At 50.7% G+C, this 24,000-nt stretch overlaps 2 protein-coding genes and 1 long non-coding RNA gene across 4 annotated transcripts; 2 read left to right on the forward strand and 1 right to left on the reverse strand.

The window, feature by feature from the left end:
* The first annotated feature begins 318 nt into the window (after positions 1-318).
* Positions 319-11,603, forward strand: SAP30L (SAP30 like). 2 transcript variants are annotated; one of them, XM_074838267.1, is made up of 4 exons: positions 319-828; positions 2,691-2,813; positions 4,465-4,563; positions 6,489-11,603. In XM_074838267.1, the coding sequence occupies exons 1-4, from the start codon at positions 643-645 to the stop codon at positions 6,552-6,554; spliced, it is 474 nt and encodes a 157-aa protein (XP_074694368.1). In that variant the 5' UTR covers positions 319-642; the 3' UTR covers positions 6,555-11,603. The 2 variants fall into 2 exon arrangements, with proteins under 2 accessions (XP_074694368.1, XP_074694367.1); XM_074838266.1 differs by having other exon boundaries at positions 323-828; positions 6,521-11,603.
* A 6,519-nt stretch (positions 11,604-18,122) lies between these two features.
* LOC141929287 (uncharacterized) lies at positions 18,123-19,016 on the forward strand. Its single transcript, XR_012624993.1, has 3 exons — positions 18,123-18,298; positions 18,804-18,883; positions 18,978-19,016. It is a non-coding gene; the product is annotated as an uncharacterized LOC141929287 (long non-coding RNA).
* Positions 19,017-21,412: 2,396 nt separating this feature from the next.
* HAND1 (heart and neural crest derivatives expressed 1) lies at positions 21,413-23,651 on the reverse strand. Its single transcript, XM_074838444.1, has 2 exons — positions 22,658-23,651; positions 21,413-22,085 (listed from the first exon to the last, which is right to left on the reverse strand). The coding sequence occupies exons 1-2, from the start codon at positions 23,156-23,158 to the stop codon at positions 21,984-21,986; spliced, it is 603 nt and encodes a 200-aa protein (XP_074694545.1). The 5' UTR covers positions 23,159-23,651; the 3' UTR covers positions 21,413-21,983.
* Between the last annotated feature and the right edge of the window lie 349 nt (positions 23,652-24,000).

Below are 24,000 nucleotides of genomic sequence, written 5' to 3' on the forward strand. Positions count from 1 at the left end.
GACGGGGGCGGCTGAGGGGGGACGGGCCCGCCGCGGGGCCGGGGGGGGGGGGGGGGGGGCACTGCGGTGTCCTGGCAACGGCGCGCGGCCCCCTCCCCGCGCTCGCGCGCCTCTCTCCCGGCGACCTTCCGGCTGCCGTGCGAACGCGGAGGCGGGCCGGGGCCGGGCGGTGGGGGGCAGACAGACAGCTACTCTCTCCAATAGGTGCGCAGAGCGGCGGCGGCGCGCCCCGCCCCGCAAGCCGTCCGGCCCAACCAGCGCCCTGTCTGCGGGCGGAGGGGCGGGACTTCCGCTGCCGGGGAGGCGGTTTTGTGTGTGTGTGAGTGTGTGTGTGAGAGTGGTGCGTGCGGGGTCCCGGCTCCCCCGCGGGCGGCGGCGCTTGGGGGGCCCGGCCCGGCCTGGCCTCCGCGGCCACCGCTGAGGGGCGGCGGCGAGCGGCCCACCCGGTGGCGCGGCCCCTTCCGCCGGCGCTCAGGGGGGTCCCCCCTTGAGGGGGCCCCTGCAAGAGTGGGGGGCCCCCGCGGGGGCGCCAGGTGGCGGGGTCCCCCCCCCCCCCCTCCCCGAGTGCGCGGAGCGTCCCGGCGACGGCTGTTTCCCCGGTTCTCGGCTCCCCGGGCGGGGTGAGGGGCGGGCAGGTGGGCGATGAATGGTTTCAGCACCGAGGAGGACAGCCGGGATGGGCCTCCCGCCGCCCCCTTTTACGGCCAGAGCTGCTGCCTCATCGACGACGGGGACCGCTGTGTGCGCCCCGCCGGCAACGCGTCCTTCAGCAAGAGGATCCAGAAGAGCATCTCGCAGAAGAAGCTAAAGCTGGACATCGACAAAAGTGTGAGTTGCGGCCTCCGCCGATCCTGGCCGCCGCCGCCGAGCCCCCCGGAGGGGCCGGCCGGGCGCGCCTCGCCGTCCCCAGCCCGCCACCGCACTGCGGTCCCTCCCGGGGAGGCCGCGCTCCGTGCGCCTCGGCCGGCGGAAAGTTGCTTTTCCGCCCGGCAAGTTGAGCTTTCCCATAACCCGGGGGGTTCGCTTCACCCCCACGAGCTGTGGGGAGAGGGGGTGCGAGGGGCGAGGGTTTGCGGCGCGAACCTGGTTCCCCTGGACCGCATTTTCCCGTCTTCAGCGCTACTACGTTTGGGTAACGTGCCCGGGTAAAGATACGGCTTTTCCTCATGGCACTGATTATCTTGTGAGGCTTAATGAAGCAGCACTAAAAACCGTGTTTGGGAGGACAGCTCTCACGCGGTGGGGAGCAGATGACGTTCAGGGGGAGCAAAGGAGCGAGCTTCGGGGGCAGTAGTGCTGTTTTAATTTCAGTTTCGTATTGAAAACCGCTGATGCTGCGGGGCGAAACCAGCGATATGGGTTACTATTTCAGTTCGGTGCCACTGGCGTTACTTTTGTAATTGTTAAGAATTTGTCTTCTAGTGAAGCAGATTATTAAAAATGAACTATTGCATCTAAGTCGAAAGGCGAGGTGTGCTGCCTCTTAAACAGGGCACTCGGACACTTGTTCGCTGGTCGGCACTGAACAGCCCAATTTGCTGCTGACCGCTTAATGACGTTAAGTGACAGCTGTCAGCTCAAGATAGAAACAGGTCGTTTGCCGAGTAGAGAAATAGGTAGAGCAGAGCAGCCCATCAAGATTACAGAAGGAATTTCTCCGAAGTGATTCAGTTAACGGAATTCTGCTCTGTGTGCTTTTTCTTACCTGATCTTTAAAGATTAAAACCATTAAAAACAAGGTGAAGGTTTGAGTCAGTCTGTTTGGCAGCTTCCCCGGTTGGTTAGGTCCCTTTTGCACAGCCGAAATACATCATGTCATGGGAAGAGAGCGACTCAGTTTGAAATATAATCTTATTCTGAGAAAAACAAGTATTTTTCCTCATTGTAGTCCTCAGCAGATTAGTCTAGTGGTATAGTTGCTTCTTTCAGTTTAGAAATGAATGTTTATTGACAGATGTAAGGCTTTAGAAATAAAAAGAGGAAATCAGACTAACAAACTCAAAATGAAGGCGAAGTATGAAGCAGGCTGCATAAAGTGATTTCGAATGTCAGGTGCCTGTACCATCTGAAGACATTTTTGCCTTACGGGTACCAAATAATTTTGATCATTTGTGATCCTTTGCTGTATATATGCTAACTCTAGCGAGATATTTGTTAAAAAGGGAGTTCCATGCCAGGATGAGCTATAGGAAAGAGACATTTTTGCTTTTGGTTTGCTTGTTTTAATTGAGGTAATTACTCAACTTTTATTTGGTCTAGATTTTGAAACACTTGCATTAATAATCTTCTATTCAAACTAGAAAGCTCACAAGAGTAGAACAAGATAATATTTTTCTTGTTAGTTACCTGGTAGTAATTTCTGAAGCAAATGCACTTCCTCCAAACAATTACTTATTTTTTTCTGACGTATGATTGCAACCATAAAAAAGAAATATATTATCTGCAGAGGTTCAGGAGCTCTTGAGTCCTTCATTTTCCTTGCCTGTAGTCTTTGTAATGTAAATTATCTCTAACTAAAGAGTACGCTATCAGGTCTGGGGTTTAAGATTAGAAATTCCTTAGTGTCTTGAGGCAGTCAGTCATGCCAGTCATGAGGGATGCACTCTAATACTGGTGCTTAAGTGGCTGCTGTTGAATGCTGTTTCTACAGTACCTGTTTTGATTGCTTTTTCACCACTTCTGATTCTTAGGTGAGACATCTGTATATTTGTGATTTTCACAAGAACTTCATTCAAAGTGTCCGAAACAAAAGAAAGAGGAAGACAAGCGACGATGGAGGTGACTCTCCTGAGCATGAAACGGATGTCCCGGAGGTTAGTTGGTGCCAAGTGGATGTAGGATGCTTTACCAGTTTTGAGCATGCTGAATTTTGACTTGGATGTTTTCATGTATTGCAAAATATTTAAATTTTAAATTGCACCTCCACTGAAACTGTTGTGGAGTTACTCTCATCTTTCAGGAAGACTTTTTTCTTATATGTAATGTCCTAATTTTCTTCTTCATCCCTGTATGAGTTCTTTGCCTGTGTAAAGTTTCCTATAAAAAGAGGTATGATAAGGTAACTGCACGGTTTCATGCACGTACTGCTTCCAAACAGAGAGCTGTTAAAACAGTGTGTAATACTAATTCTTTTTTAAAGGTAAAAATAAGTTATTTTCAGTGGTGACTGAGGCCCCGATATGGTTCTTCGTTACCTAGCATGCATTGTTTTGCAAATACACTAGAGAATCCAATAGGTCAGTGTCTCTATGTTTGGGTATGTGATATCCAGGGATATTAAGCTTCTGCAGACCTTTGCCATATATAGCATTTTTGGCACTATTTAAAACTACCTTAAAATCATTCGTAACGTCTTTTTATTCTCAGGAAATACGCCTGTGGCTTTTTTTCTGTTTCAGAACTCTAGAATAATCTCCTCTCTGTGCCATTGTGTGCTGTATTTGCTTTGGTGATGTTTCTGTTACTACTGACACTGCAAAAAGTTGTGCAGAGGTGATGTTCGTGGAGGAGCCAAGTTCTGGCCGTGTCAGCAGAGCCCTCTGCTGGAAATGCCACCCGTGTTGGCAAAAAGCATTTCATTTCGGAAAAAAAAGCCACCAGGAATCGTTTTGCTAGCAAAGCTGTGTCTTGACTGCAAAGCTGTGTCCACACACCTCCTGTGGGGAGGTGTTGAAACAGTAGCAAGTTTTTGGTTTGTTTTTTTAAGGATACCTGTCCTTTTGTTGTAGCTGTTTGTGTTTGCTTTCTACAAAGTTCTCCATCAAAACTTTCCTATACAGCCTTTACGTTGGTTGCCAGGATGATTGGTGAACACCCAGCTGCATGTTAGAGCTGTAGAGCGTGCAGGGTATTTGGTGGTTAAAAACTGGGGGTTGCACGTCACCTAACTGAATAGGGAACTCTGCAGTGTGTCAGTTTTAATGTCATTTTCTTCTTGGTTTTCATCAGATTCCTTTTGTCTTTGAAGCATGGCGTTTCCCACATGATCTTCATCTTCCTTCCTGTAACCCCCCCCTCCTTGCTTTTAAACTGTGCACTTCCCATTGAAGTATTTGAATTTCATTTCTTCTCTGTCTCTGTACTGTGTTTTATGTCACAAGCCATTTGTTCAGTGCCTGCTAAATTGATAGTTCATGTGTGAGCTTTTTAAACCTTGTGGGAACAAAAGGTTCCCCTTTGCTTGAAGGTTGCAGAGGTGTAATTGAGAGCAGAAATTGGCCAGCAATTCTGTTGACAGCATGTGAACCAGAACAAAATTTTACATTTCCCTGAGGCTATTTTGGTCCTTTAGCATTAACAAATACAAAATATACTTAGAATTGTCAGTAAGGCAAGGTGACATGGTTCTGAACGCAGGCAAAGAGGCGTCCTGTTGAGGAAGAAATAGTTATTTTTAGATAACTCTACATTTTTCCCTAATAGAAGCCAAAGGTTGTGCTCATCCCTTCTCTGCATCACTTCCAGGTTGACTTGTTCCAGCTCCAAGTGAACACCCTGCGACGTTACAAGAGACATTATAAGTTGCAGACTAGGCCTGGACTCAACAAGGCCCAGCTAGCAGAAGTAAGTGACGACAGAGGTAGTAGTCTCTCTGTTTCTAAAAAACTTTATCTCCTCTGCTCAAGTGCACATTTTGTGGACACTATTTCCTGCAGTAACTCTCTCGGTACTATGTACTGTGTGCTCTGTGCAAGGTTTTGGGGGATGATGCCAACAGAAAGCTGCATGCTTTCTTTCACCTGAGACATCATGGATAACATGGAAGCTGACTCTTGAAAGCATGTTTTAGTAATTTGCTTTTCTCTGCTTCCTTTCCCTCCTTGTTCGTAGTCACAATCTGTTCCTTTAGGGAGCAGAAACAGAACATAGTTTCCAGTGGCCTGGGTGTTAGCTGAAGACGGCTCATTGACTGAAGCTCAGGCTTACACACTACTAGTCACCTTCAGTGCCCCTGTTAGTTTTTCTCTCCTCACAGGCACTTGAAGTGGTTGGAATTGCTTATTATTAATGGCAGAATCAATGACTTCGGATTCCTTATTTCCCTCCCTTGTCCTGATGTCTTATGATTCTGTATTAAGTCATTAAAAGACTCTTTCCTTAGGGGCCTCTGCTGCTGCTTCTTACCATATGGGGTACTTGTCAAGAAAGAACTCTCTGTATCTCTCTGTTATTTGGGCTAGTTGTGCTTGGTGTGCATCTGCTCTGCTCGCTTTTCTGACTTGATCTGAAGGCATTCTGAGGGAAAAGTCTTCTCTAAACTTGAAAGAACTGTAGCAGTTACTGAATGGTAACGAAGTTGATTTTGTAAGTGGAGGCTTTCACAGCTGTCTGCCCAAAACTGTCTGTTTTGCTTTTGCTTTAAAGAACAAAAACTGGCAGACCAAAAAAGACAGCAAGACACTGTCTTGCTCTCTTTCAAAGTCAACTGGAGAATGAAGATACAGAATATAGAGAATGTGTAGTGTAGTGCATGTAGGAGTAAGTTGAACGAAGCAGGGTGGGTGTACGTCCTCATTAGCAGTTCCGATTTCTCATGTTCTAACTAACCAGTTCATAGTCTCTCAGCTACCTCCTGCCATGAAGGACTACTTACTTAGACAATTTACCATGAATGTGCCCAGGAGGAAAAAAAAATAAAACTACTATGCAAGCGGAAAATAAAGGGAGCCTAACTTAAAGTTGTCACACACTTCCCAGATTTCCTGTGAAGTCTGAGCAGCTTTGACCCTACGCTGGATCCTCGTCCAGCTCCCATGCTTGAATCACTGCTGCCTGAGGCTCTTAGACTCCTGCTGCTGCCCCACCGTAAGGAAAACTCAAACTTCCATAAATCTTCTTGGAGTGACTTATGCTCAGCCTGCATCAAAATCCAGTTCTGGAGCTGTGTTGGGTACCAAAAAAGAGCTTCTTCCATATGAGAAGCAGATCTCATCCAGCTCCAACATGTTTTCTGCGTTCATTTTCTGAGGAAAAAGCAGCTAATGGTTCAGGACTTATGCTAGTGACAGAGAGGAGTAGCCTTAAGCAAATCCTAACCCTCCCATTGCAAATCTCCTGGTGTTCCTTTCAGTGAAAACTTACCCAGTGTGTTTTCCTCTGGACTCTAAAACTTTGCTGCATCTGGTTCACACAGCAAAGTGTTTCAATATTTCTGACACTCTGCTGTAAAATACTGAGATGCAGGGAAAACTTGCTCTCCAAGTGATCTCAGCATGAAATGTCACTTAGAAGACTGTGCTGCTTTGGCAGGAGGACATTCTGGCTTCCAAATTCCGCTTGTAGGTTGGCTACAAATACTGCTGACATAGCAAGACTATGCTATGTTCATATGCACATTCCAGCTGTAAAGAGAGAGAGAGGTAAACGAGGACTGACAGTTTGAATTGGTGCATGTTTGACTTAAAGTATATTACACTCACTGGCCATAAAGTCATTTTTGGAAAGTGAAGAGAAACCATGTTCTGATTATTTGTACTTTTTAATTTCAGAATTTCTGTCTCTTTACATGTTGTCCTTCTAGACTGTCAGTCGTCACTTCAGGAATATTCCTGTGAATGAGAAAGAGACACTTGCGTATTTCATCTATATGGTGAAGAACAACAAGAGCAGGCTGGACCAGAAATCAGAAGGTAGCAAGCAACTAGAATGAAGATTAACAAGACTTGGAATAAGAGAGACCTTGAAGGAACAGATGGTATTGTGCATTTTAGGTATATAAAAACAGTTGAAGTATATTGTAAATTTTTTTTTAAATGCAGTAAGTCTGGATGACAGAAAAAAAATATAGACACTCTTACCGGGAGTATTTGAAAACATGTGCCCAGCATGTTTCTGAAGACTTCTTCCCCTCATTTCAAAGTCACATTGGAATAAAGAAATGAGGATAATGGGGAAACCAAGTAAACCTGTAGGACTGTGGAGTTTGTCAACTTGGTGTTTTAAACCATTTCTGGAAATCTGCATCTCAGTGCAGTTCAGATCACAGATGGAATTTTTTCACTGAATTCAGACTGCATCACAGACCACCATGCAGTTTGTCTTGGCGCAGGACTGGAATAGCAGCAGAGATAAAATTCATTATCGAGGTGCATGGGTCAGAAGTTTGTCTGAAGCTTGCTCCCCACCTACACATGCTCTGTCTTGCCTTGAGTCAGTGCTTCAAGTCCCAAACTTCTACAAATGCTCCAGCTCACCAAATCTACTTCAGTGAACACTACTTGACTAGTCTGAAATTGATTTTTTTTTTCTTTTTATCATTTTTCCTCCCACTCCCTTCTGATATGGATGCCAAACAACTCTCTGCAATCTCTTTTTCTAATGTCTTTTATTTAAGAACTCACTAATTAATTGTCTGTAAGCATTTAAAAACTTCTGCACTTCCTCAGAATGTGGTAGCAAGGCAAATCCAGCTTATTTGCTGGGTTTGATCATGTTGGTAGAAATGCTTGTTTAATTCACTTATGCTTATATTTCCCTTGTATTCAAGGCTCAGTAGGTGAAACAATGGCTTAAGACATCTGTCTCTTAATCTTTGTGTCAGATCACATTTGATGCGAGTTTTATACTGAAGCTAGTCTTTGGCGGGTGTCACAAAACTGCTGTGTGGGTCAGTGGGCTCGGCTGTCTCTGTTTAGTGTAAAGCAGACCTATGCTAATGGGTGTAGCACCGTAACTGGGGTAGTGAACTGACTGGAGCATGATGCATTTCATCTGTCTTTGCAACGGGCAAAAAGTATCGAAGCGCTTGCCTTTTGTGAGCATCCCGTGTGCTTTCATAAGAGCTGTGTGAGTGGAGGGTGGTATGCTGGTGCTCTTTAACGGAGCACTGTAGGAGGAGATTGCTCTCGTTTTGTTATTTAAAGCCAAGGTGTCCTTACAAATAACACAGTGGTTATTTTGGCAAAAGAAGCTTATAGAAGTGTTGGTCGTGACTGACTGTTCTCCAGTGACCTCAAATTCTATTCAAGGGGATCTCGTGATTTAAAGCACCGCTCTGTTTCTCTGCTGTCCTAACCAATGTCTCCATTCTGTTACAAGATGCCAAGACTCCATGTAGAGAGTATATTCTCAACAAGCCTTAAGCAACGAACTGAACAGTAGAAAACTTTGGCTAGCATTTCGTCAGTGGCAGGTTTTAATATTCCAGAACTGGATGAAGCTTTGTTGAAGAGCTAAATACACAGGTCATGATCCCAGCTTAGTACTGCATCATGTTTCGTAAGGCATGAAGGATTCACATAGTGAAGCTCTTTTTGAAGCTCTCCCAGGGTCTCTTTAAAAATCAAGTCACAAATTAAAGCAAGCTGTTCACATCAGCTCTGAAGTGTTTGCTAATACTGCAAAAACACGTTCAACAAACTTAAACATGTCTAAGTCCTGTGTCATAGGCAGAAATACTCTGTTATGGTACACATCCCATTTGTGACGTTTTGGGGAGTGTGATTGTTTCAGCATTTCCTTGTTCAATTCAGTATGGATTTTAAGAACATCAGACAAGAGAGAGGTTCAAGGAATGAGGAGAGAATGTCTTGCGTCGGTATTTCATGAATGTTTAAAAATTTCCTAATTATGCTGGTCCTTTCCTTATTGAAAGGGTGGAATAATTCCCACATCAGTCAACATGATCTGGCTTCTCTCATTCAGGACAGATATCTAAAAGGGTATGTTCTCTGACTGCATGTTAATCTTCAAAGTGCTCACGTAATCAGAGGATATTACCAAGGGAAAATGAATTTCTGAGTTGAGAGCATTATGCCTCATTGTAACTTCTAGACCAAAACTGTAAAAATGTAGTTTGTTTGGGATTTACTTTTTTGTTGTTGTATTTTGTTTTGTTTTATTTCTAAGAGTAAATAAATCTGTTGGGGTGTTTTAGCAGCCAGCAGCAAAATGATTCTTTTCAAGGAAATATGGTGGCAGGTTCCATCTGTTCAGGTGTATTCACTGGAATGCTTTTGTGCAGAGGTGGTATCCAGGAAACTTTTTTTTTTTTTTTTTTTCCTGAAAATAGTCAATTGATGTGAAATGTGATCCTTGTTGGTGTCACTCTTAAAGCAATTATACTTTTTTGAAAAAATTCTTAGTGAAGTGTGATGATGAAGAGATGTTTACCAGCCATTAGCAGTTGTTTATAAGGTGAAAAGCTTGGAGGCAAGACACCAAAGAAACAGAAGAATCTTTGGCTGTCGAACCCCATGGCCTTGTAAACCCTTGCAAATGCCTTATTACCTTGTTCTCAACTTAGCTAGAGCAAAACGCCTCAAGCGAAAGAAAGCCGATGTCTTGTTGGAAGGGTTAGCCACTTTATGGCTCCCATGCTATAAACTGAAATCACACGTCAATTCAGTAGCAATATCCATGTTCAGGGTGCCTGTGATTCTTGAAAAGCATTTAGTGTCTAATAACCAGAAAACGCAACAATGCAATTGTCGTTCTGTATAATACCATTCTGTGTATTTGATTCCTTATGCTGCATGCCAATTAAAAGAGACTTTCCAACTTTTTGTTTTAAACTTCAAAGTAAATGTGTTTGAACCTCACACTTGTGAAGCCATGAGGTGGGACGTTTTCTCAGCACTTTTAGATGGGATTTGTTGGAAAGGTGGAAGACCCAAATCGCTTTGGCTGGTATGATAAGATTTTTTTTTTTTTCCTTTTACATTTTGCTTTTCACAGATGGGCCTTAAATTCTGTCTAGCTTTGAACCATGGAGCACAAGCCTTGGGGGCATGGAGGATGACCAGATGTCATCTTCCATTTATAATAGTGGAAGCTTATTTCTTACAAGCCTGCATAGGTGACATTCACCCGGGGTAGAGGAATCGTCTTTGAAGCCCTCCAGCCATTATATAGCCTAATTCAGTTACATAGCCTAATTCAATTCTCATTGAAGAGTTGCATTAACTTCATTAGACTTCTGAATAGATCCAAAGCCATTAGTATGAAATCCAAGTAATACGGAAACATCTCTTTTGGGGTTAATTTCATCCTGTATGCCAACCCTCTGCTCACTTTAAGGGAAGAAGAAGAAATCATTGCTGGTAGTTATCGGCTTGAGCTCAACTCAAGGGAGTTAGAAGCATGCGAAGACTTCAGTCAGTGGCAATCTGATGGCTGAAAAGTGCAAATACATCCAAGGAGGCTGTGTTAGAATGCAGTTTTTTAATATTTCTTCAGCATTTCAAAGAATATTGTATATCAACGTGAAGTAAACAGTTGCATTAAAAGCTAGTGTTGCTTTTGCCAGGCACTTTAGATGCTCAGCCTGAGAAAAGCAGAGCAGGCAGGTTTGTACCACTTGTCCCAGTACTCTGATGTCCCCATTTTCCTTAGAAATGTGGCTGTAAACCACTAGATACCCTGGTGTGCAAGACTTGACCAAAATATATCAAGTCTGGCATTTAAAGTTAGTCTTAAGTGCAAGCTGGATTCAGAGAGGCTTTGAAAACCAGAGCCGAAATAATCCACAGTAAGAGTCAGTTTTCAAGCGGGTCATGATGGGAAGAGAAGATGAAACATGACATGGCCCATGGAGAGAAGGAACAAAGCCCTTCCACACTTAGCAATGTGGAGGAAGATTTGTTCTGTGTTAGCTCTTGTAATGGATGTTTTATGAGAGGGGGAGAAGGGGGGAGCTGTGCACTTTACATCTCTTGGTTGAGCCAAATGTAAATACCAATGGGAGATCTTCAGCAGTAACTGCAGTTGGAGGGGAGAGAAATGGTCTGCTGGGGGACTGTTTATTTAAGTTTGCAGATCGTTACACTTCCCTAGAGCACTAGAGTCACTTTGCCTCTACAGTTAAAAAGAGTGGGTAGTACAAGGTAGCCTCCCGTACAAAGGCAGTCCTTGTACTGCCCACAGTATTGACTGAAGAGTCCCAGAGGTGAAGGAATGTTACTGATGCCTCACTCCTCTTCTTACTTTAGCCGTCTCTAGCTTATCAAGTTAGGGAATTTTCATTTTCCACTTTCAAAGTGCAGATGAACTGTTACGACGTAAGATACTCCTTGCACTTTTCACAGCTATCCCTGGTCTCGCGTTTTTGACTTGCCTGTGAACACATCTGTTTGGAATGAATTAAATGGTTGAAGAAAGTGTGGGGAGAGGGGCGGGGGGGGCTCCTGCCTTAAACCTGAACTTCCCTTGCAAGCAACTCTGCAGGCTATCCTGTACATCAGCAGGCTCCAGGAGCCTCTTCCTTAGCTGAGCCCTGACTGGGCTGGTTTTACTCCTGTCCTAGCTGCGGCTCTGTTCCGCAGCTAGAGTGCAGGGGAGGTGAATGGCAGGTAACTTGCAGAATGGCTTGGAGTCTTTTAGCAGGCTTACTGGGAGAGAAAAACTGTGTTCCCTCTTCTGTTTCTGGCCTCCATGTGTTGTGCTGATCTTATGCCAAATGTTTTGGACACCTTGTATTTTTAACTGTGTAATATAGCTGTGTATTGTTAAAGCAACTTAGTAACTTATAGCAAAAACTGTAGAACTCATTTCTCTGAGGTGTAGGAAATGTCCTGCTTCCACTGTGTATGAAACTTTAACTCTGTACTGTCTGACAAAGATAAAATGCTGAATTTCACTTTAATAAATGATCTATCTAGCAACAAGGCCTACATTCCTTTCTGTTTGCCTTTCTGCCCTTAGCACTTCTGGCTCCAGAGCCAATGGAGTTCTGCTTTCCATGGATGTTTTGTGCCAGGCTTCTCTGATTCACTGTCATTTCCCACCCACCTCCCCAGGGCTGAAAATACTGCAGACATGGAGGGGAGAACGGCGCTGCCGACTAGGATATGTCAAGCCTGAAGTAGAAAACTCAGGTGATGGGATATTTTGTGACAAACCTGTGTGGGTTGCACAGATGCAGATCACAGAGTCTTTTGAATGCAACAAAAAGACAACTTACAAGATGGAGGTTGTTGGAGAGCCACGTGACCTTGCATTTTGGGGAGCGTTGGGCTTTTCTTGGATGGGGATTTCCCCCCCCATATCATGAACAGTCAATCAAGTGCAGTGTCTCATTCGATTCATGTTTCCTAATGAATCTTTATGTCTAGTTCAACCCTCAGCTTCTGCTTCCTTCTCAAGTACACCCTTGGCTACGTTTCGTGTGTGACTTCTAGCTCCTGTTGTCCAGAGTTGAAGCTGCATGCCCAGCTGACAAGGTGGGTGCTACTCCAGAGCAATACTGACATGTAGCATCCCAACGTTCAATCAGTTAAGCTGCAAGATCCTTTTCCATGTAGTGCTTTGTTTGATTTGTTTTTCCCATATTGCTCTTCCTCCTGACCATCAGACTCAATTTTTTTGCTGTAGTGAGGAAGCGAGTGATGCGAGAAACTGTGGCTCGAATACTTGTTCTCCTGAACCCTGTCATGGCACCTCGTAAGGCTCTGCTGGCACTGTCTGAGGCATGCTTCAGCCTTGATTTTTAGCCAGGGAAGAGGTTGCAGTGTAGCTTTTTAGACATTTGGGCTCTCACAGAGGAGGATGATAGGATGTTGAGGGATTTACACTCAGAATACATGACCTGAATTTATTGCTGTCAAATTAAATTACACTCTTCATGTGCAGTAAAGATTTGTACAGATGATTCTCCCCAAAACAATCCCTCATCATCTCCTGTATCCTCATTCCTTGGTGCTGTCCTACAACCAACTGACCTGTCTCCTCCTCACTGTTCAATTCATGGCAAGGGGTAAAATGCCCTCTGGGAGGAGGGTGGCAGCTTGTGTTGCTGCTGTTACGGTGACCTCCAGCCATGCAGAACGTGCCCGGTTCTGCTGGCAGTGATGCATGCAGGAGACACCTGGTCCCCCTGTCCTACATCCCAGGGTATGAGCTTTCAGTAGCAAGGGAGCGGGGACTTTACTCTGCTGTGAGAAACAATCAGTGATCAGTAGTTACGTCTGAGTCTAATATCCTCTCAGCTGAAGCCTGACCTTGATGTATTGGAGAGCTGGGAGCGACTGAGCCAGCACATCAGAAGCAGATCCTGACGTCCTCAGTCCCTGCATTTGTGGACATGTCTGGAGGCCTTTGCGATGAACCGGGACCTTCTCGTGCGAGGCAACGTGCTGCTGTGCTGCAAGAGCATAGCACGGAGAGCTTGTCTCGGGGAGCTCTCAGTGCTGACACAGGTGGGCGCCACGAAAGAAGGAGCAGGGGTGAATTGCTTCACAGGGCATCACCCGTGTGTTGTCAAACTTTTTTAGGAGGTTTCGGGGAAAAGTCCTTAGGTGAGGACAAGGGCAGCGTACCCCAGTGGAAGGGGAAAAACAGTGTTATTTACATTCCCAAATTGGTGAGTGTGGGCTCTTCTGCCAGCACAGTGAGAGCGTGTCCTGCCCAGGGAGGACAGGTGGAAGGGCTGGAGGAGGACAGCTGTAAGCAGCAACCTGTTGTCTTTAGTTTCTTTAGCATGAGAGGGTATAATGGAAACTCCAGTGATACAAATAAGTTCTGCCAGTTAATTTGTTATTTGTACAGACTAATGAATAAATGCTGCTTAATCTCATTTGCTCCCTGCCAAGAAACCCACGAAAGATTTCAAGCTCAAAACCAAGGATACATCAGTTCAGTCTTTTTAACGTGTTCACACTGAGAAACTAAACAACCCGGCAGTTGATCTGATGGGCCGAAGTCTGCATGTCCTTCGCTCCTTGCTGCCGTGCGAGGGCAGTGTTAGCTCAGTAACCCGGGTGGTGGGTGCTCCGCAGCTGCACCTCTGAGCCCAGGGCAGCTGCCGGGGGGACCAGAGCCATTCTCCCGTCCCAAAGATGCCTCCTCGGCAGGAGCTGGCTGGACTTGTCAGATACCGGAAGCGGGATTATGCTGTAGTGGGATGTGGAGATCATAAAACCGGTTTGTTTGGGGTTGGTTTTTTTTCCCTGGTTGGACATTGAAATTGAACACGTCCGATTCTCTGCGTGAGCCGTCCTAGGGCCTCCTCGCAGCGTTGATGGAAACCAGGCATCGGTTCTCTGCTCCCCAGCAAAAAGGGCAGCACAGAGGACCGGGGAAAAATGCGAATGTGGATTTAACGGTTTTATGTTTTAGAGATGTGGTTGAGCAGGCTGAGTGTGCAGGGGAGAGCCTTAGGGCTTGCTTTTCTTTTTTCCTTTTTTTTTTTTTTTATTTCCCCTATATCCAGTAAGGGATGACAGCACAGCTCTGCCAGCACCCAATCTCACTTTGCCAGGAGCTGAAGCCGATTTCACATCTCTTATCCTTGCAGGCAGTGTTGGCTTCTTCCCAAAGTACCTCCAAGCCCCCTAATGTGCTTTTACTTACTTGTTTTTGGAACTTTCTCCAAGATCTGTTCCTTTTACGTCTTACAGGAAGTACTCCATGATCCCTGCAGCATCCTCAGCAGGGAGCACCATGGTGCCTGTGGGGAAGAGCAGAGACTTCGAGATGGGAAGAGTGAAGTGTCAGGTAGCTGAGGTGGCTCTGCTGCCTCTCCCACCACGTGTATGGACTGCTGGGGACCAGAGAGCACAATGATGGGCACCGCATTAGCAAGCTCACTAACCCAGGTTGTGGTCACAAAGCAGAGAAGGCGCTGAGTCCAAGAGGTGTGTGAGCGTTGCCTGTGACTCTTCCTGTTCTTGACGCCTGTGTGGGCAATTCCATCTTTAGAAAAGGGAAGGTAGTGGGTTGTATCCAGTGATCGTGGAGCCAGCTCGTTTGGAGCTCCATTTGGTGTCTGGGTTTTCGCCAGCTCCCGCGCCTGTTGAGCAGACGGCAGGCCAGCAGCCATGGCCTGGCAGGCAGCCCTGAGCAATCTGATCTCCTGTTTGGTGGCTTGCCGTCCAAATCGCAGGCCCTTCGTTGGGCTGGGGTGGGAAAGGCAGGCGCCGCCTCCAGCCCCTCTGCACGGAGATGTGCGGGAAATAGCCCGGCACCTTCCCAGCTCTGCCCAGCCACAGAGAGCAACCAGGATCCCTGCCGGTGTCCCAAAACAGGACTGTTCAGCTCTTCCCAATCTGCCCTGGAAGGATCCCTGTACCCTGCAGGTTGATGTCTCATTGTTCCACGCCCACCTTCCCAACAGAACCAGGTTGTTTAATTTCTTTTCCTGGAATTTCCACTGGTTTACTGGCCATAAACCCTCACCCTCATGTAAAAAGCAGAACCTTTGGTGCACTAGTGCTGGCGTCGACTCACTGCAGCCCTCTGTGTCTCTATTTTCCTGGGGATAAAAAGCAGGTTGAAGGCTCTTCATTGACGCAGTGACAGCACTGGGTACAGACAGGGCTTTTCTTATTAGACTAGCACAAACTACAGTGCCAGGGAGCTGCTGTCCCTCACCAGGCTATTCCTTGTCCTCCTCCCTTCTCTCCTTTTCCTGATTCCATTTTCCCCACTCTTCCCTTCTGCTCCAAGTCCTTCATGCACTCCCCAAATCAGGCCAACAAAGGTATCTCCACAAGGACCTTCCCACCTCTTTATGCCAAGTTCCTAGAAATAGGAGCCTAAAAGTTTTGGGTGTGGAATTGCGTGGGTTTAGCCCTAAGCAGCTGGCTTAGATCCTGGACGTTTTGTAGGGTGAGCAGTTGAACACAGCAGCCCAGGCTCAAGTTTGAGCAAGTTGATGAGCTTCAGTGCAAAGCCTGCCCTTCTACTCTCCATCAGACATGGCCAAAGTAGTGAAAGCTGAACAGTGAAGGTGAGCAGAGGAGGGAGTTTTGGGATTGATGCAAGCTTTGTGCACTAGCTCAAACTCAGTAAGTCCTTCATTTGGGAAGGAGCTCCCGGCCGAGGCAATTAAACCAGCCTGCTTTGGCCCCCACATCCCCCCTGGCTGCTCCTGCGGGTCAGTTACAGGCCATGAGAATTTTGTCAAGGTAGCTGAAGTCTAAGAGAAAAAAAAAAAAAAAAATCCCTTTTCCTCTCAATTCCTCAGCTTTCAGCCACTAGTGACGCCATAAATTCCCCTACTTCTCTGGTTACTGTAAAGTCTTTCAGGGTGGTCAGGACCTGAATTCCTCACGCAAAAGAACAAGCAGGGAAAAAGGAAACTTTGTAAGCAAGGACCTTCCCTGCCTCGGGGATCCATCGCAAGGAATAGGCGAGGCTCCAAGTGCGTGCTCTTGCCTTGCAGTCCCTCAGCTCAAGCCTCTTGGGTAACTGCCTGTCTCACTCTCCTCTCACCAGTAAATATCCTCCTCCCAGCCGGCGCTTCCCGCTTGTGCTCCAGCAGGTCCGTCTGGCTCCTTGGCCCCTCTGATCTGCAGGTTCCTGGAGCTGCAGCAGCTGCAGGTTTGCTATTGCACTTTAGATCTGGAGTAACCAGAAGAGACAGAGCTTGTCCAGCAACCCCCAGCTATGGAGATGGCATGGAGTCCTGCTGAGCAGAGTGCCCGACTGTTTTTACCCCCTGCCCTGAACTGTATGGTACTGATCTTTCATCAGCTAGCCCCAGCTCCCAGCCAGCTTCAATCCTGGACCTTAAATCCAGCTGCTGTGCCACCGCACTCCATCCAGCTTCACCTGAGGGCTGTGCTGAGATGTCGTGGGAGAAGATCGGCGGGAAATTGGCAGCAAAATGTCGTTGCTGCCAGAGAAGATGCTTGCTAATGGGATTGCTCCACCACTGAGCAGGACAAGGATGGGACATTCTGCAGAAAGCCATGGTGGTCACCTTTGCTAACCCCACACCAAGCACGTGAGTCTTGTGAAAGAGGAAAATACTCACTTCTCCCAACACCCTGCACTGGGCAAAGGGCCTTCATAGAGTGGAGCAACAAAGGTTGGTTTTGGAGAGGTAATGACATGGAGTGAAGGTGAGTTTGGCTGTTGTTTGAAGGATGGTCTTGGGAACGTTGACCCAAGGTGAAGTGCTCTTGGTCTTCTCCCAGCACAGGCAGCTGCATGGAGAAATACACCCCGGGCAGAGCTTGGCACTATCAGACTCAAGCAAGGACAGCCACAGGGGTGAAAACCCAGAGAGTTTGGATTTGTTTTAAAAAATAAAATAAAGAAAAAAAAAGTTGGAGCCTTCATCTTCCTTGTGGCTCCAGTGTCTTCCCATGCTTGGACATCATTTCTACAGAATTGGAAATACATCTTCTCTTTAGATGGGTCTCAGAATCACGTGACTCCAGAAGCATAGAGATTTGAGGAAGAACTGTTGCATGTCATGAACTTTGCAGCTGAGGGGGCCTCTGTTGGACAGAAAAATGTTCCCACCTGAGCCATACTCCTAGGAGACAGTCTGACTTGGGAGCCAGCAACTGGGCTGAGAGGCTCCGAGTGTTGGGAGAGGATCAAAAAGCTCCCCTGGCAGTAAATCTTTCACCTGCCATGTTACTCACTGGGGCTTGTGGCCATTCCTCCGAGGTCGGCCCTGGGTCAGGATTTCTCCTGTCTCTTTAGCCCCCAAACCTGGAGATTTTTGTCTTATCTTTGACGCCATCTTGACACCGAAAACAAATTATGGCCCAATTACCCTTACTGAGAGGGGCTGGGGCTACCTTAAATGGCCAGAACTATCAGGCGCTTCCTTAAGAGTGGGTAATTAGAGTGGGGTGCAGGGTGGGGAGGGCGGCAAGAACTGGGGGGGACCCCTGACATGGAGCTGCCCTTGCCCCCCTGCCTGGCATGGCAGGATCCCAGCCCCATCCATCCCACCCAGCCCCCCTCACCCTGGCCCAGCCGCGCTGCACCCCTGGGTTCCGGAGAGGCCAGAGCAGAGATGGGGCTCCCCGCTGCTCCCCAAGTGGTGTCTGGGGGTTTCCCCCTGCCTCATGCCTCCCCCAGCCCTGTGTCACCGGCTAGGGCCAGGCCAGAGAGGCCCCATGACGGGAGGCAGCTGCCCTGGCCCTGGCCGTGACCTTCGGGGCGACCTTGAGCGAGTCCCTGCGGGGGCTGGGGACCGGCTGTGCCTCTCGTCCCCAGCAGGGACATTTCCGTGCTCACCCCAAGGAAACAGCAAACAGCAGTGTCACGGCTGAACAGCCATAACTGACCTGAAATTTAAAATATTTCTTATTTTTCCCCTCTTTCAGTGACATTAAAACATGCTCTCCTCTGCCGGGTGCCCGGGCATTTCTCGCCCAGGGTTGTGCCGTCTGCCTGAAACCAGCACCCGTTTTGGGGGCCAACACGTGCTGAGCTGGGTGCCAGCCCACAGCCTGCACTGTGCTCATCTGGGGGCTGCTGCCCGAGTCTTTTTTTCCCAGGGAGGGTGGTGGCGGGTGTCTGCGGAGCTGGGTCCCTTCCAGGATCCAGCCCAGGGAGCAGGGAAGTGGAGCTGTGCAGAAATATTGGACAATCCCCTGGCCTTGCAGGTTTGCTCCAGGTACCCTCGCACTCCTGGGTGAGCGGGTGGCTGGGGCTGGGTGTTTCTTTCCCTTTTTTTGCTTTTTTTTTTTCTGTCAGATTGGTATTTTATTTGGCTCCATACTGTCTACCGAGCTGTCCAGTGTAACCCTTCCCTTGCTGCTTCTGAGATAAGAATAGGCTCCCCCGAGATCAGATAAACAGGCCCATAAATACCTACAACAACAACAAGCAGGGTCTGGGCTTGGCAGGAAGGGGGGGGGAAGGAAAAAAAGGAACCGTTTCTTTGCACACCAAACCCCAGCGATCCATAACATGGGGTGGGAAGTGCCTGACAGCCCCTCTGCCCCCAGTGCTTGTCCCCTTGGCCAGGCAGGGGGGACGAGTGGCCGGGCAGGGCAGGCAGCAGAGTGGCCGGGTCCCCTCCACCGTCCCTCGTGGCTGGATTCCAGCAGCAGGGGACAGAGCACGTATGATGTTGCCCCCGGGCCAGGCGATCCCTGCGTGCGTGTACTTCTGTCCAGGCAACTACAGACTCCAGCCTGCGTGCCGGGAGCATGCTGCTTCCCAACGGCATCAAGTTCACGGGAGGGTCGAGCCGTAGGTATGTGCAGGGCCACCTCCCCTGGTCGATGAGCTAGGCTCTCAGATGGCCAAAAATTCAAAGCCGGTGGCCAAACCATTCTCCTTCCTCCCAGGTTTGGTGCAGCCGGCACCGGGAGCCCTGCCACTGCCTGACGGAGGCTGCCGAGACACCTCTCCCAGCCGCTCAGGTTTGCTGCCTGAGGAAGAGAGGCTGTGCCTGTGCAGGGCTCCAACCTCCCCTGCAGCTCCTCTCCCTTTTGGGGTGAAGGGGGTGACCCCATCCTAGGCTGCACCCAGTCCTGAGCTCAGCATCAACACCCCTTCCTGGTCCCGGAGCGGCAGAGCCGCCTGTGTGGTGCCGAGGTGGGGACGGAGCTCACTGCTTGCAAATACTCCCCCTCCAAAGCATCATTTTGGGGAGCAGTGAAGCCCCGGGGAACAGAAAACGTTTAGTGCTTTTTTTTTTTTCACACACACACCCCCAAAACACGGAGCCAATCCTACAGGAAAATCCCCTTGCTGGGCAGAGAAACTCTCTGCAGATGTGGAAACAGAGAGTGTTTTCACTTGGAAAACGATGAAGAAGTGAGGGAGCCTGGCCCTGGGGACGCCTTTCCCAGAAGTTTGCAGCCAGCAGGTACCACCACCAGAAACGTGTGGTAAGAAAAGCAACAATCCCGCGGATGCAGGCTGAGCATTGCCCCGGCTGCGCAGCGTGCCCCCTTTCCAGGAGCAAAACTGGAAATCCGTAAGAAAAAAAAACACCAGAGGTTTTTGGTGGGGCAGGGGAGGGTCCCCAGGCTGCAAACGATGTTCCAGATAGAGCCTGGTGTGCCGGGACCAGGACACCGACTCGTGCAGACCCCTCTGCCCTGTGCAGCAGAGCAAGTCCCAGGTTTAGCTCTTTCTCCCACCCGATGCCGAGGGGCAGCCCCGGCCGGTGCCGTGCGGGTACAGGGGTGTGGGCTGGCACCTGCAACCAGAGTTGGGGCTGGGCACATTTATGGGGCGCTGGATTACAGTGTTCATCACTAACACTGGGAGCTTTTCTGTAAAAACCCAGCCCTTTAAGAGATTGTGAAACGTAGTCATAAAATAGGATATTTGGGGCTGATTTTCTATACATTTTCTTTTTCTCTTTTTTTTTTTTTTTCCCTTGAATGTGTTTGGTTCTTGAAATGCCCTGTTCTAGCTTCACTCACGGATTCGGTACCGTGCTAAACTTTTTATAGCCTGAACAAAACGATACCACCACAGGCATTGCTCTGCTCAGGCAGTCAGTTTTCATCTCAGCCTCGTTCAAAGAGATCAGAAAACAGATCAGGGGCTGGAAGGCAAACGCACAGCGGCTCCGAAGCGAGGGAAGGCTGGTTCCTGCAGCCTGATCGTTCTGCGAGCTTTAATTACATCGGCTGTACTCTCCAATGTTTGTGTGTCCATCCGTCTGTATTTGTACACATGCACAAAGTGGTTATAAAACCCGAGCTGCTTCACCACGGCTGAGCTGGAGTATTTTTGGTGTGTGTGGCTGCACATGCACAGATTGATCGACGTGTCAGCGATTTACGGATGTTGCATCATTATTTCTAAACCTTTAGTTGCAAGAAGAAGCTTGGTTTAAAATAGAAAATTTAATGCTCCTAGCTGAGCCCTCGGATTAACCCTACAATAACATATGACTCTTCCCCATGCTGCTTTTCTTTGCCCTGAGCAGTGGGATGAGTGTTGGGGTTTGTCCTGGTATTTCTGGGAACGGCGGTGTGGCCAGGCTGGGAAGGCAGGATCAGGCCCTGAGCCCGTGCTTGGAAACCACCTTCAGTAACGCACAGCATAAAGGGATGAGGATTCAGCTTTAATTATTAAGGATTATTAAGGATTTATGCCTGAGAGGTGACAGAGATGACTTTGGGCTGCGTGAGCATTGGTGTGTCTGAGGCTGGTGGTGTCCGTCATGTTCGGACGGTGAGGAGGGGACGTTGCTCCTTCAAAATGTGGCCGAGGCAGCTCCTAAGAGGGGATCCCTGTGAGAAAGTGCTGCCGATGCCAGAGCTGGGCAGGGGAGCTGCCTGAGCCAGGAAGGGGAGCTGAGCCCTGGTTCTCTGTGTGGCAGCAATAAAACCAGGGATCCACAGCTCTACGATGCTCATACAACCCAGATGCGGTGAAGGCCTGATCCTGCCATCCTCCCCCACGCCAAATACCAGTCCGGTGCCTCTAGCAGGTCCCCTGGGTCAGGAGGGAAGGGGTTGCAGGGCAGGGGCAGAGTTTGTGCCCTGGGGCAGGCTGTGGGTACACATTTCCAGAGCCATGCCAGCTCCTGGGGTGAGCAAGCACGGCATAAAGAAATCCCAAAGGATCCCCCGGAGCTGCCCAAGCCCCACGGGAGGGAATTCCCTCACATGGGTGGGTCCCACAGCAGGGCACTGACTTAAGGGGAGTCCTTAATCCCGCAGCACCCCTCGCCCCTGCGGGCAGGAGGGCAGGGGGCCCGGCCGCAGCAGCGCAATCTCTGGAGCAAGGGAAGGCAGAGGGCTCAGACCCGAGGCTGTTTGCGTAAAGTTTAAATTTTATTTTATTTAATTTTTTGTTTGTTTGTTTTAATTATTCCATTTTAAATACGTGGTGTGGCGCGCCCGGTCCCTCGGGAAGTGGTCATGCAGATCTGAGGTAGAAAACCCGGCACAGGAGTGTTCCCAAATGCACCTCTAGGTAGTTTCACCGCAGCCACACGTCGGTCAGGCAGCGGACGGGGACGGGGATGGGGACGGGGGCTCGTATTTACAACAGCAAACGAATCAAACCGTTTCAGCCCGCCCCGGGAGGGCAGGAGCCGCCGATCGCTGCTGACAGCGGGAAGGAGCAACGATTACTGCAAACGGGGGAAGGGGGCGAGGGGGGAAATGGCCCGGCCGGTCCCCGCTGCCGACGGGGCGGGCAGGATCCGGCCCCGCAGGCGCCCTTCGCTTGTCTCCCGCGGAGCATCCGTCTCGGCGGGCGGGGAGCCGGGCCGGGGACCCGCATCCTGCTCCCGGATGGGCTCCGGGGACCGGGCCGGGCTCTCTCCGACATTGCACATGGAGGGGCGAGCGGGGAGCGCCGTCGGGGCGGCGGGGCAGCCCTCAGGGGTTCAGTTCCAGAGCCCAGACCTGCTGGGGCCAACCCGTCCGGCCCTTCAGCTTCTTCTCGCCGTGGCCCAAAGGCTGCGAGTAGACCTCGGGCAGCTGCGGGAGAGGAGACGGGGAGGGGGGGGAGAAAGGAGCGGTCAGGAGCGGAGCCGAGGTCTCGGGCCGCCCGCCCGCCCGCACCTTGCGCCCGCCCCGGGGCTGCAGCCGAGCCCCGCGGCTCCAGGCGGCTTTTACCAGCCCGAGGATAAAGAGGGTTTTTTTTGGGGGGGGACCCCACCCCGCCCGCTGCAGCAGGGGGAGAGGCGGCCGTCCTTGCTCCGAAACGCACCCGCGCCCGCTCGTCCCGGGAAAGCGGCCGGGAGCCGGGAAGGTCGAACCGGCGGGAGGCTCCGCCGCGGCCGCTCCCGGGGTTTAACCCTCGGGGAAAGCGCCCGGGAGCCCGCCCGGCCCGTCGGGAGCCCTCCGGGCAAGCTGGGCTCGGGTTTTCCTCTGCCGAGGTGCTCCCCACGGATGTATATTTTTATTTTTAAGCTGGGAAAAAAGGCTCCAGCGGGGCCGAGAAGACTGTGAGGTTTCTGTTGGGTTTTTTTCCCCCCAGCCCCGGGGCTTTCCCCGCCCGCTCCCGGCGCGGGGAGAGCGGGGCAGCGGGATCCCGGCCCGCCTCTTACCGTCTCCCTTTTCCTCTTGTTCTCCCTGCCGTCGGCCTTCTTGAGCTCGGCTTTGAAGCCCTCGGTGTCCCCGGGCTGGCTGTCCTTGGCCAGCACCTCCATCAGGTAGGCGATGTAGCTGGTGGCCAGGCGCAGGGTCTTGATCTTGGAGAGCTTGGTGTCGGCGGGCACGTTGGGGATGCACTCGCGGAGCTCGGCGAAGGCGCTGTTGATGCTCTCCGTCCTCCGTCGCTCTTTCTTGGGTCCCCCGACCCCTTTCCGCCGGCCCAGGCGGCCGCTGAGAGCCTCCAGCCGCCCCTGCCTGGCCGGGCCGTACTCGGCGGGGCCGTAGCTCGGGCTTTGCCCGGCGAGCTCGGGGGTCCCCTCGGCCGGGTTGAGCACCCAGCCGGGGAAGTAGGAGCGCTCCTGGTGGCACCTCGCCGCCGGCCCGAAGAGGAAGGGGTCGTGCAGCATGTGGTGGTGGTGGTGGTGGTGGTGCTGGTAGCCCCCCACCAGGTTCATGGTCCGCCCCGCTGGCCCCGGGGGCCGCGCTCAGCACCGCACCATGGCCGCGGCGGCCGGGCGGGACACGCTCCCCCCCCGGGCGGGACCGCGGCTCCGGCGTGGGGCTGCGATGGTGGTGGCTGGCTTTGGGGTGTGGGTTGGTGCGGTTGGGGTTTTGGGTTTGTTGGGGGGTTTTTTGGGTGTGTTTTGTGGTTTGGGTTTTTTTTTTTTTTTTTTAACCCCTTCTGCAGCCTCCCAACCCTCCCTTTATATAGGGCCGGGCCCCCCCCCGCCGCGGAGCCAATGGGCAGGGGAGGATGCTCGGGGGCCCCGGGAGGAGCGGGGGGGCGGAGGGGGCGTGCGCCGCGCTGTTGACTCGGTTTATTTGGGCTCACACCTCCGCTGTTTGCTCTCGCCTCCCGCTTGCTGGTTGCTCGCAGGGAGAAGGGGGTGAGGAGTGACCCGAGGGGGGACCCCGCAGCCCCCGCTCCCTCCCACTTCCATCCCCTCCGCTCCCCCGCTGCCGGGGCGGGGGTGCCCGAGCCCCCACGGAGAGCTGGCCGGGACGGGAGGCGGCAGCGGGTGCGGGGAGCCCTGAGCCCCGACGGCCGGGCCGGGCCGGGCCATGTGGGCTCTCCGGGGCCGCGGTGACCCCGGGGCTTTCCGCTTTCCAAAAGCCGGAGTCTCTGGGGGGGGGAGCCCCCGGCCCCGGGGCCAGCGCGTCCCGTCCCCACGCGGGGCAGGAGCGGAGTGCGGGGAGCGCGGTGCGGGGTGCTGGGTGCTTGAGCAGCCTCCACGGAGAGAGCTGGGTGATGGGGGGGAGAGGAGGGGGCGAAGGGCCTGGGGGGGGGTGGCGGTGA

Source organism: Strix aluco, chromosome 13 (genome assembly GCF_031877795.1).
Source record: "Strix aluco isolate bStrAlu1 chromosome 13, bStrAlu1.hap1, whole genome shotgun sequence".
Lineage (NCBI taxonomy): Eukaryota > Metazoa > Chordata > Aves > Strigiformes > Strigidae > Strix > Strix aluco.